General features: G+C 36.4%; 1 protein-coding gene across 1 annotated transcript; it reads left to right on the top strand.

Annotated features, from left to right (window-relative positions):
- The first annotated feature begins 427 nt into the window (after nucleotides 1-427).
- LOC118734696 lies at nucleotides 428-8,120 on the top strand. The gene is made up of 3 exons (XM_036464404.1): nucleotides 428-696; nucleotides 1,141-1,261; nucleotides 7,866-8,120. Exons 1-3 carry the CDS (start codon nucleotides 615-617, stop codon nucleotides 7,975-7,977), a joined length of 315 nt encoding a protein of 104 aa, XP_036320297.1. The 5' UTR covers nucleotides 428-614; the 3' UTR covers nucleotides 7,978-8,120.
- The last annotated feature ends 2,487 nt before the right edge of the window (nucleotides 8,121-10,607 follow it).

Below are 10,607 nucleotides of genomic sequence, written 5' to 3'. Positions count from 1 at the left end.
TAAAATCTTCATTTGGCTCCTGAAACGAATATTAGGATTATTCGATGATCGTCCAAGGAGAAAATCCTATTGAAAAAGCCTTATCTGTGATCCCTTATTGGGAATTGCTTTATTGCTTTGCAGTTTTCCCACTGGGAATCTCTTTCTATCTTAATAATAAGTATAAAAATATCCCACAAAACAACTGAATAACAATAGAAAAGGTGTCAAGTATAATGCTATCAAAAAGCCAAGTACTCTCAGCATAATCACTTTGTGCTATATATCGCCCGTCACCATTTCCCACCTACCACCAACGACGACGACCTTTTCTAATCGCATTAATGCTAAACGAAGTGGCCAATTTATCAATTGTGCACAATTGCGCATCTCAACGAAATCAAACGGAATCAACAAGGAAATTTCTAGCTGTGCATGATGTGATCATACAATTTTTGCAACAGCGACAAGAATCAAATCTTTTTAGTCTTGCTGCAACCGCATATCACAAAACAGAGAACAAATTTAAAATTTGTCGATCGGCGCAAATGATTGCGATTTGAAAGTTTAATAACTTTAACAAAAAATGTTTTCTACTCATTTTGTAATAAAAAATTTGCATCTAACGTGAAATTATGGGTAAAATTCGTAGATGTGTGTACTTGCTCGGTGTGATAATAGTGATTTTGTGTATATTCATGGAAGCCGTTGAAGCGGGTGGGTGCTGGTGGTGGATTGGTCAATGGGATCAATTGAAATCATATCAAGATATGAAAACTATTTGCTTAGGGGAATCGATTTTAAATGTGGAACTGCATAACGCTCGTTTGCTAGAACCGTTCGCGATAAACGAATTTAAAGCTATTTTTTCCGGTGACAACAATACATTTGCGATAGTTACAATAACCAAAAAATATGATAATAATCCTAATATTAAATCAAGAGCATTAAGCTATCGTCAAAACTTAATTTCGCCTCTTTTTTTGTTCAAAGAGCGATTGTTTTATAATTATATGTAATTAATAAGTTAAATTCTCTTCCTTACGACTTCTTTGAAAATCAAATAACTTAGATTATGACTTTCTTCCTGCAGGCGAAAGATATATCTACTATAAAAAAATTAAAAAAAAAATTATAATACAAAAATATTACTTATTACAGGCTGGTCTTCTCAATGTTGGAAGAAGCACAATTCCGGTTCCATACAAACGCCAGATGGCGAATTCAAGCGGCCTTTTGGTATCCTTTGCACGTATCATTGCATGCTATGGTTTCCACCAATGTAAGTAAAATATCAATACCAATCCCGCCCGTCCTTTTTATGGGCAAAAAAATTATAATCGATTAATCGCTTAATTGATTAATATAAACCATTCGAATATTAATTGCAATTAGTCGATGAATTGGTCGTTTCCATTGAAATCGAAAATGAATAAAAACCACTTAATATGTTATAAAATGTCATGCCCAATTTTGGGATCCACATTTGATTAATATATTTACGTGGTTACGTGCAGTGCAGTGTTTAGATGCGGTTCCTTATAAGCTGCTCAAGCTTTCCACCATCCACTGTAATTGTTTCTGGTCATTCTTCTTATTTAATAACTTTTACCGTAAAACCACTTATACAAATCAGGATGACGCATTAATATGAAACCTTCATTTTAGAATTGCCAACATTTTCTAAGATATATACAGTACTTTTTCAAAAAAAAAACAAATGGATAAAATATAGTACACTTCAAATATATATAGTATTTTATTTAAAAGAAACAGTAAACATGGTTTTTAAGTGATGGAAAATGTCTTCCTGTGAATGCCGAAGTTGTTGGAATAGAGAGTAGAATTGAAATAATTTTAAGTAAATTTCTTAATTCTTTTTCAGTTATGTTACCGTTTTCGATTATAAACTCACAATTACCTTTTACTTTAAAGAATATTTCATTTAATATTTTTATTTCAGTATAAATGTCGAAATTTTTTCGTGCAATTATATTTATATTTATAATTGAAGAAATATAGTAGTAGTAACATGGTAACAACATAAGACTTACCGTTGATTTTCGTCAACTTTTTGGTGGTAGTGTTGTGCATTTTCTTTCATATAAATTGTGTTAGAAGATTTTTTTATATGAAAGAAATTACTAACTCTTAAATGAATAAGTAAGAAAGTCTAAGTTCGGGCGGAGCCGCACATTAAATACCCGGCGCAAATATTAAATATATGTTTTTCACCTTTCCGAAAGCTACCGCTACATGATAAGCCGGGGTGTATAAATTTTAAGTAAATAAATTAGCGTCCTTAAATTTCGAAAGCTCTAAACATTTCTAGAATTTACCGTTATATGAAAAGCCGTAATTTTAGTCCGATTTCAATAATTTTCATGTTTTTCTTTTTTGTGGCAAGCACAATAACCGTACCGAGGTTGATAAAAATTGGTGCAACGGTTACCGAGATACATAAATGTGATCATAAGTGGGCGGTGCCACGCCCATTTTCTAAAATTTTATCATAAACATATTTCTTGGTAAAGAATTGTTGCAAGCGTCAATTTTGAACAAATTAGCTTTAATATTTACTGATTTATCGAAGATTTCGTATTTCTCTAAATTACCCTTATATGGATTGTGGGCGTGGTTATTGTCCGATTTTAAAAAATTAAAAAACTTGGTATGCTGTACCAAGGCCAACAACTGTGCCAAGGTTGGAAGAAATCGGTGCAGCGGGTGCCAAGATATACACATGTAACCATAAGTGGGCGTGGCTACGCCCATTTTTCAAAAATTTATAATATTCTTATTTTTCGTCTAAAAATTATTGTAAATATCAATTTTGAGTGAATAATCTTCAGTAGTTACTAAAATATCGCAGTTTTCGTATTTCTGAAAATTACCGTTATATGGGAGGTAGGCGTGGTTATTGTCCGATTTTGCCCATTTTCAATATCAGCCCGAAAGAAGTACACGTACCAAGTTTCGTTAAGATATCTTAATTTTTACTCGGGTTATCGTGTGCACAGACAGACGGACGGACGGACAGACAGTCACCGCTTAATCGATTTCTCTTTTCATTCTGATCATTTATGTATACATTTGTCTATATCTATCTCGATTCGTTTTGCCTGTTGCAAACAACCGTTATATGAACAAAGTTATAATACCCTTGTGCACAAGTGCGCTCGGGTATAAAATTTTACAAAAATTAACGGTAAGGCCTAGCTATTGAGTGGTTAGCAGCCCACGTTTTGATCAGGTAATTTTGATGCATATGTTTTTCCATGAGTAAAGTAGTAATTTTTTTATGGTTATCGATTATTTTGAAAACTAATCGGTTAATCGTTCGATTAATTAGAAAATAGCTTCCGAAATTACTCCGCCGTACAAAAGAAGGGCTTTTTAAGTAAAACCCCATATCTGAATAATCGGCTGTATGGAGATTATAGTAACCCGATTCCATTGTTAAAGAGTGAAAATATCTCGAAATTTCGACTTCATAACTGCATAAATGGGGGAGTTATAACAAAAACAGTCTCATATCTGAACACTCATTTGTATGAGAGCTATATGTTATAGTGGTCCGATATAGCCGGTTCGAACAAGTGGTTAATACATTATAAGAATATGCCATAGACAGACAGACGAGCATGGCTAAATCGACTCAGCTCGACGTTCTGATCATTTTGGCAAACATTCATGTGAATTTACCACTGCTTCTTCTGGCACTTACAAATATTGGACCAAAGTCATAATACCATTTCATGCTCATTAAAGGTGTAAAAATCGGTAAAGTAAACAGTTTTGATTTGTATTGCGAAAAATTGTATTTTTTTCATGAAAAGTTTAATAACTCTGTCAACCAATTTTTGAAAGTAAACATTCTCTTTTTTTTTGTGAGCATAAAAACAGAACTGGGGTAACAGTCGGCAAAATTGTGAAAAATATGCCTCCTAGGACCCTTCTTTTTGATCTTCCAAGGCAACAGGCCTTCCATGCTCCATTCTTTCCTCGTTTCTTTTTTGTATGGAAAGGCCAAAGTATCAAGGCCTTCTGTTTCTACTTCACTTTGGAGGGTCTCATTTCAATTTCAATTTCAAATTCCATTCTGAAGGCATACATGCAATAATTCGAATTTAACACTTGTGGAATTATTCGTATTTAAGGTCTTTCAGAGCGATCGCCTATTATTGCCTTACAGAATGATTCTGAACCAACCCCTTTTCGAGTGTTTACCAGTGGGCACCTTCAGATATGATTTAAAACCAAAACTTTCCTCGAGAAAAACCTAATTATGATTTTAAAAACACTGCTATCTGGGTCGAGTGAACTAATTAATGCAAGACCAGTTCATAGAAAACAGATTGTTCACTATAACCAGATTGAGGTTTTTGTTCTTTAAAATCAATTTTGTTGCGCAGTGCGTCTTTTAAAGTTAGATTTTTAAGAACTCTGAAATGTCGTCTTTTCCCTCAGCTAATTCCAACACATGTTTCCTGTTGTTGTTGTATCGTTGTCGTCAAGGAAGCGTGCAGCCTGTCTGTCCATAAGGCCAAAGGCGTTAGCAGGGTGGAGTTCAATGGGCATGCGAAGATATGCTGCGAGTCATGGGTCTCTCTTAATTCCGGGAATTCATTTGGCACATCTGCATTTATTCTGCTCAGGTATGAGTTCAACTTGCTGCAGTAGCCAGATCGAAGTTGGGCTATGAGATCCGAGTCTCCCGAGGCAGACTAAGCTCTGTCTCGTCCACATCTGGTGGTTGCGTCCCCAGAACGGCATTCATAGGTCGAGAGTCTATATAACTGTCGGTAGGCTGTTTGGTCCAGAGGTAGTTTTATGAACCCGCGGACTTCGTCCGTCAGTTCATATAGATGCCTTCTGACGTGCCGTCGCGAGGGTTCTTCCGCAAGCAGATGTTTGTTCGGGTGCCTAACAGGGTGACACCCTACTAGGAATTGCTTGCAGAGCATTGTGTTATGCTCCTTAATCGGGAGCATATGGGCCTCGTCGCGCAAGTGATGTTGCGGCAACATCAGAAGGCATCCTGTCGCTGTCTGAGTGCCGTGTTTTGGCAGGTCTGCAGTTTCTTTCACTGCGTCCTACTAGTCCCCGATAACCACACAGGCGTTGCATAGTTCAGAGCCGGGCGGCCAATTGCCTTGTACGTTGCCAACAACGTTTCTTTGTCTTTACCCTAGTGCTGACGGCTAGAGACTTGAGGGCTTTTTTGCGGCTTTGTACTTTATTTACAATTGCGGTTGTATGCGCCGAGAAGCAGAACAGACTTTCGAAGGTTACTCTGAGGATCTTCGGATTATTCAACGTCGGAATTGGTTCGTCATCGACGAGAATACCCAGTTGCAGTCTGACCTCCTTCGCCGAAGTGGTGAAAAGCTTTTCTGAGGATTTTGTAGGGGAGAGGGTTAGGCTCCGTGCAGTGACGAAGCGAGAAAGCTCGGCGAAATAACCATCATCGAGCAATCGTCAACATAAGAGACAATCGAGACTACCTCTGGTGGTTGAGGGAGCTTAGAAATGTAAAAATTAAAAAGTAGTGCGGAAAGGACACCACCCTGTTGAACTCGATGTTTTATTTTCCTAGGTTTTCTCGATTTGCCTCTAAATATCACTGACGACCACTCAGGTAATTCGCAGCCCACCGTTTGTCTTCTAGTAGCGTTTCTTGAATAGTTCTCTTACATGGTGGGTTTCGGTTAAGGCCACGAATTATTTGGGAGTTTATGGTGTCAAGTGCTGTTTTTGTGCTGTGCACTTTACGGAACCCATGCTGATGCTTCGCTGGGGTCCAGTGATTTGTGTAGTGCGGGAGTAGAAGGGCCTCTAGTGTCTTCGCAACCGGGGAAAGGTGCGCTATCAAGCGAGAAAACTATCCTTTGTTGGACGGTTTCCCCGGTTAAAGCAGTGGAACCACTCTCCCCGTTTTCCAGATGTCTGGTACGATGAGAGTGGCCATAGATAGGTTGAGGACCTTGGTTAGATAGTCCACTCTCCCAGGACCCAAATTTTTGAGCATCGGCATGCAAATTCCGTCGGGTCCAATGGCTTTGGAAACTTTCGCCTTCCCGATGGCTATCCTTGCACCGTCGCTGGAGAAATAAGAGGCGCACTTAGTGTTGACAGTTCGTGCAGGCTTCTGGTCGCTCTACGTTTGGGTCCGGGTCCGATGAAGCGTGGTCGCCAAAAGATATTTCAACTCTGTCGTCACGCTTCGTCGGATTGGACAATCACCTCACGGTTGACCAAAGCTTGCTCACACCAGAGGCGAAGTTACAGGTCTTCGGATGGTCTTCCCATTTCTTCCGCTTATGTATGGTCACTAGTTTCCGAATATCCGAGTTGAGATCCCTGATACGGGGATTTACGGGATCGGCCTGACGAAGGGATTACCCTTTTTGTTATTAAATTTGTCGTTATAGTTTTGAATTTGGAAGGAATTGGTTTTAAATTTTGTTCACTCTACAAAGACTCAAAATTGTTCACTCTATAGAGTTCTCAAGGGAAAAATTTTCATGTTCACTCTTTCGAGGTGTTCGTAGCATCGGGTGTTCACTCCAGCCAGATAACACTGTACTAATTATCTATTATTAAATTTTTATATTTATTAAAAACATATTTCTATTTCATTAAATCACAAAGAGTAAACTCTCAAGACTTGTCTTTATCTTGTCTTGTATTTATTTCGTAGAGGCGAGCTCACTTCAATGGAAATATTTACATTTTCAGATTTAGGAAATTTAAACAAAGCATTAGGGGGTTGTTCCTACATTGGAATCGTGCTCATAATTTCTTTCTCCACTTTTTCCCCTGAAGAATCATTTTCGCTTGCAAGCAACATTATAATATAGCCTTTTCACTGGTTTTGGCGTTGTCGCAAAAATATCGCAAAATATCGGAATTTTAGTTCTCTCACCACCTGGGATTGTTCTATACCGAAAAAAGTTGAAATTAAATTAAAGAAATATTTAGAGGTCGCTTAATGCGCTTCAAGTTTTCCACACAAGTTTTCGTAAAACGGTATAAAATTCTTGGACATCAATATTTTTCGATCCGAAAACTTTGTTTCTCTTCAGGAGACGGCCAATAATAATACACAATTTTTTATTATACCATTTTTTAAAACAAGCAATTTTTATGAATCCACTATGGCATTTTTGAGTTTTTTAGGGATCCTTTGAAAAAAGTTAATAATAGAAAATGGTTAAATAAATAATCAAATGTTATTACTGGAAGTCTTCTGAAAATATACAATATACAAAAATATTGATTTTCAAAAATTCTAAACCATTTCTACGAAAACTTATTTTTTCGCCGTATAAAATACGTGGATAAATTTGGGCGAGCTCTTAGTATTTTTTGATTTCAAAATAAAAAAACAGGGGTATAGTTTTTTTGCGGTATTCTAGAGAGTGAGAGCATTAAAATTCCGACTTTATTTTTTTTCTGGGCCACCCTAATATACGCACGTATGTGATTATTATTTTACAGCGATTGCTTTCTTTAAATTTGATTTCTGTTACTTTGGAAGCACACCTTCTCAACTGCCTTCGAATTGCAGGGCTGTTGGAAGATCTTCTAACACAGCTTCCAAATAGAAGGCTTCTCCGAAAATGTTTTACCTGAAAGCGTTTTTTAGAAGCCCTTTTCATTTTATCGACTGGGACAGTACTGAGATTAGGGTAGTTATTCGTGGCATAGTAAGGGATAATTAAAAAAGTAAATTCCATTCCCTTGAATAGAAATATTTCATTTTTATTATAAAAAACTAGTAGACGTTTAACATATGTATTTGTATAGTATATATTTAATACTTCTTTATTTCAAACATTTTTTTCATATTAATTTATAGTCTTTATATTTTTCTTTTGCAGCTATCCATATTGCGAATTCATTTTCGATCTTCGAATGTCGAGGCATTTCACTTCTTATCCTGACTGTTATGAGATACGCTGCAATGAAACCTTCACCTTTATCGGAGACTAAAAATATCGCCGGATAATATTTTAATACTTTTAAATAGACTACACAATTTGTAACTATAAGTAAAAACGAATGTACATATACACACACATCCATATAAGTATATTTATGTAATCGCAAAAATAAATTTTAAAAACTTGTTGAAATTATTTTTAATGTCATTCACCTGCATAAAAATATACAACGGTACATACATATATACATACGTATACTCGTATAACTCAATAATTTATAAAGCGCCACTTTTATCCAACTTTCTGGGTTGGAAAAGTATCTTCAACACACCCAAGGTGACTTCAAAGTTTCAACTTTGTTAAGTTGCAGACAAACAAAAACATTAAAATAACAATTAAACGTCTCAGACTTGTCTGCCGTTCTGATAAGCGACTGCATATAAACAACAAAAACAAGAGCGTAGAAAACACCTTCAACGCACACCCACATACAAACTGACGCAGATGCATACATACGCATACCGCTCTCTGGCTGTCTGTCGAGCACATCAAAAAGTCAGCAATAATAGTAAGTTTGTTATACTGGCATTGCTTGGAAGAAGTAGAGAAAACTTTTGGCATAAGTAGGCCTGCAAGTTCCTGTTTCAATAAAAAGCTGAATGCAACAAAAACTCGTATAAAATCAGCGTCAAGCTGAGTTGCTGCAAACTTTCACTATCCGCCACTCACACCATAACAGCCGATTGTGCATAAATAGTGGAGGTGACAGAACATAAAGTAGAATGGGAAATTGCCATGGCATCCGAATATATAACGGAAGGGCTTTAAATTTTACTAAGAGTAGAGTCTTGATGAAAGAATTTTTTATGTTTAGTAAGTTTGCTTAAAAAAAAATTTATTGCGCAGATAAGCTATTATTAAGTTGATATATTGCGTGCCATCATATTCAATTTCCGATCGGATTGTTAATGACATGGCGGTCGCTTCTATAAAGGTATCATCACCATCAAAGCGAAATTCCCTACTTGACCATTATTGGACTTTTTAAACAAATGTGGAGCTGACTCTCAGATACACCTCTAAACCCAAATTCAAAACCATTCAAAGCCATAACAAAACCAGATATCTTGGTACCTCTACAACAACTCTGCATTTTCAATGCAAATTTAAACTTTTTTTTTCATTTTCTTGTAAAATTTAAAATTTTTTAAATAGCATTGTTTATTTATATCAGCGGTTCCCACACTTTTTGTTTTCGTATACCACTTTCGGCGCTATTAACAAAACTTGTCAAAAAATACGAATAATAGATCCAACTATGGAAATTTGCGTCACGGCCGAGTGCCAACCCTGAATTCAGAGTGGGAAAAATAAAAATAGAGACAGAGCGCTCCTTTATGAGGCGTAATATTTTGAGGGGTATGGAAGCGTGGGGTAAATATTGAGGCGAAAAAACTGAGTTATATAAAAAATAAATTTATTTGAAGATCGCTGGTTCTTTTTTAACTCATAAAAGAGGAAATCAAAATTGATTCCTCTTGAATAGTAATGAGGAAGAAGCTGTTAATTTTTTCTTCGGTGTAGAAGTTTTGTGAACTTTGTCCTAATAAGCACTACTCAAAAAATCTAAGAAAGGTTAGAAAAAAGCAAATTAAGGCCTAATAAACAAACATGCCATCTGATCTTTATGCCCGCCTATCTGAACAAATTTTTTCAAGAGCGTGTACAAAAAGGGGAAATTTTTCATTTTTTTATCGCGCTATTTGTTAGGATTGCATGACAATCGTGACTCCTAAAAATGTTTAGCCAAGAAGTCTGAAAATTAAAATCCTAAAGCTTCAAAATACGACCTTTTTTCATCGAAATACAGCCTGGCAAATATCACCAAAAAATTTAAAATTGTTTTGTGCTCCCTTACCCCACGTCTCCACCTTCTCCAGATTCGTAGTTTAATTTTACCGCGCCATTTACATTGGGTACAGATAAATCTGATTTGTTTGGTGTAATTTTAAAAATGAAATTCTTAGACAGAAAGTTGCCCACATGATAAAACGGGACAAAGTTCAAACAGAAATTTTACAGATGCTGAGACACATTTAGTAGAAGGAGAGAATTGTTTTGAGCAGTGTATTATCTGCCTACATTGATAATTAAAGCCAAGCCAACATGTTTGTTCTTTACTATCGAAACAAGATAAATTTTCGTGGACCCAACTTACAACTTGTGATCCCCTATTTTCTTTCACGCCAACGTAGGTAGACCCCGTCGAGTCTTCCGTGGATCCTGGGGGCCCAACTGGACAACTTTGGGAATCACCGTTCTATACGATTGTCACGGATGCTATTCACCCATTTCTTATTAAGACAATAAATATTCTTAGAATTATAATTGATAAAATATAAATGATTCAATAAGATGGTAGGTGTTCCCAATAGGGCCATTGTTTCATGGGCTGTGTTGCAAGTGGCACCGTTCTGTTTAAACCGCATCTTGTCCAAGTCCTTGTCATCTAATTTAGACCATAATAAGTTTCCTATCATGCCTCGATAACGTCCATTTACCGCAAAAGCGTTAACTCATCATTTCCGGAAGAGTACGCTCCGATGACTCCGCCAGCGAAAAAACTCCAAAAAACAGCGGTTTAATATGGTATATGGCTTTTCAAGGAGTTTTCTTGTT

This window comes from Rhagoletis pomonella, unplaced genomic scaffold (genome assembly GCF_013731165.1).
Source record: "Rhagoletis pomonella isolate Grant_MI unplaced genomic scaffold, Rhpom_1.0 Rhpom_scaffold_00002, whole genome shotgun sequence".
Classification (NCBI taxonomy): domain Eukaryota; kingdom Metazoa; phylum Arthropoda; class Insecta; order Diptera; family Tephritidae; genus Rhagoletis; species Rhagoletis pomonella.
This window is presented reverse-complemented; position numbering and strand designations above follow the sequence as displayed.

Coding starts and splice junctions, on each gene's coding strand:
- LOC118734696 (XM_036464404.1), top strand. CDS start 615: ATGGGTAAAATTCGTAGATGTGTGTACTTGCTCGGTGTGATAATAGTG. Junction 697..1,140: donor CATGGAAGCCGTTGAAGCGG/GTGGGTGCTGGT, acceptor TACTTATTACAG/GCTGGTCTTCTCAATGTTGG. Junction 1,262..7,865: donor ATGCTATGGTTTCCACCAAT/GTAAGTAAAATA, acceptor TTTCTTTTGCAG/CTATCCATATTGCGAATTCA.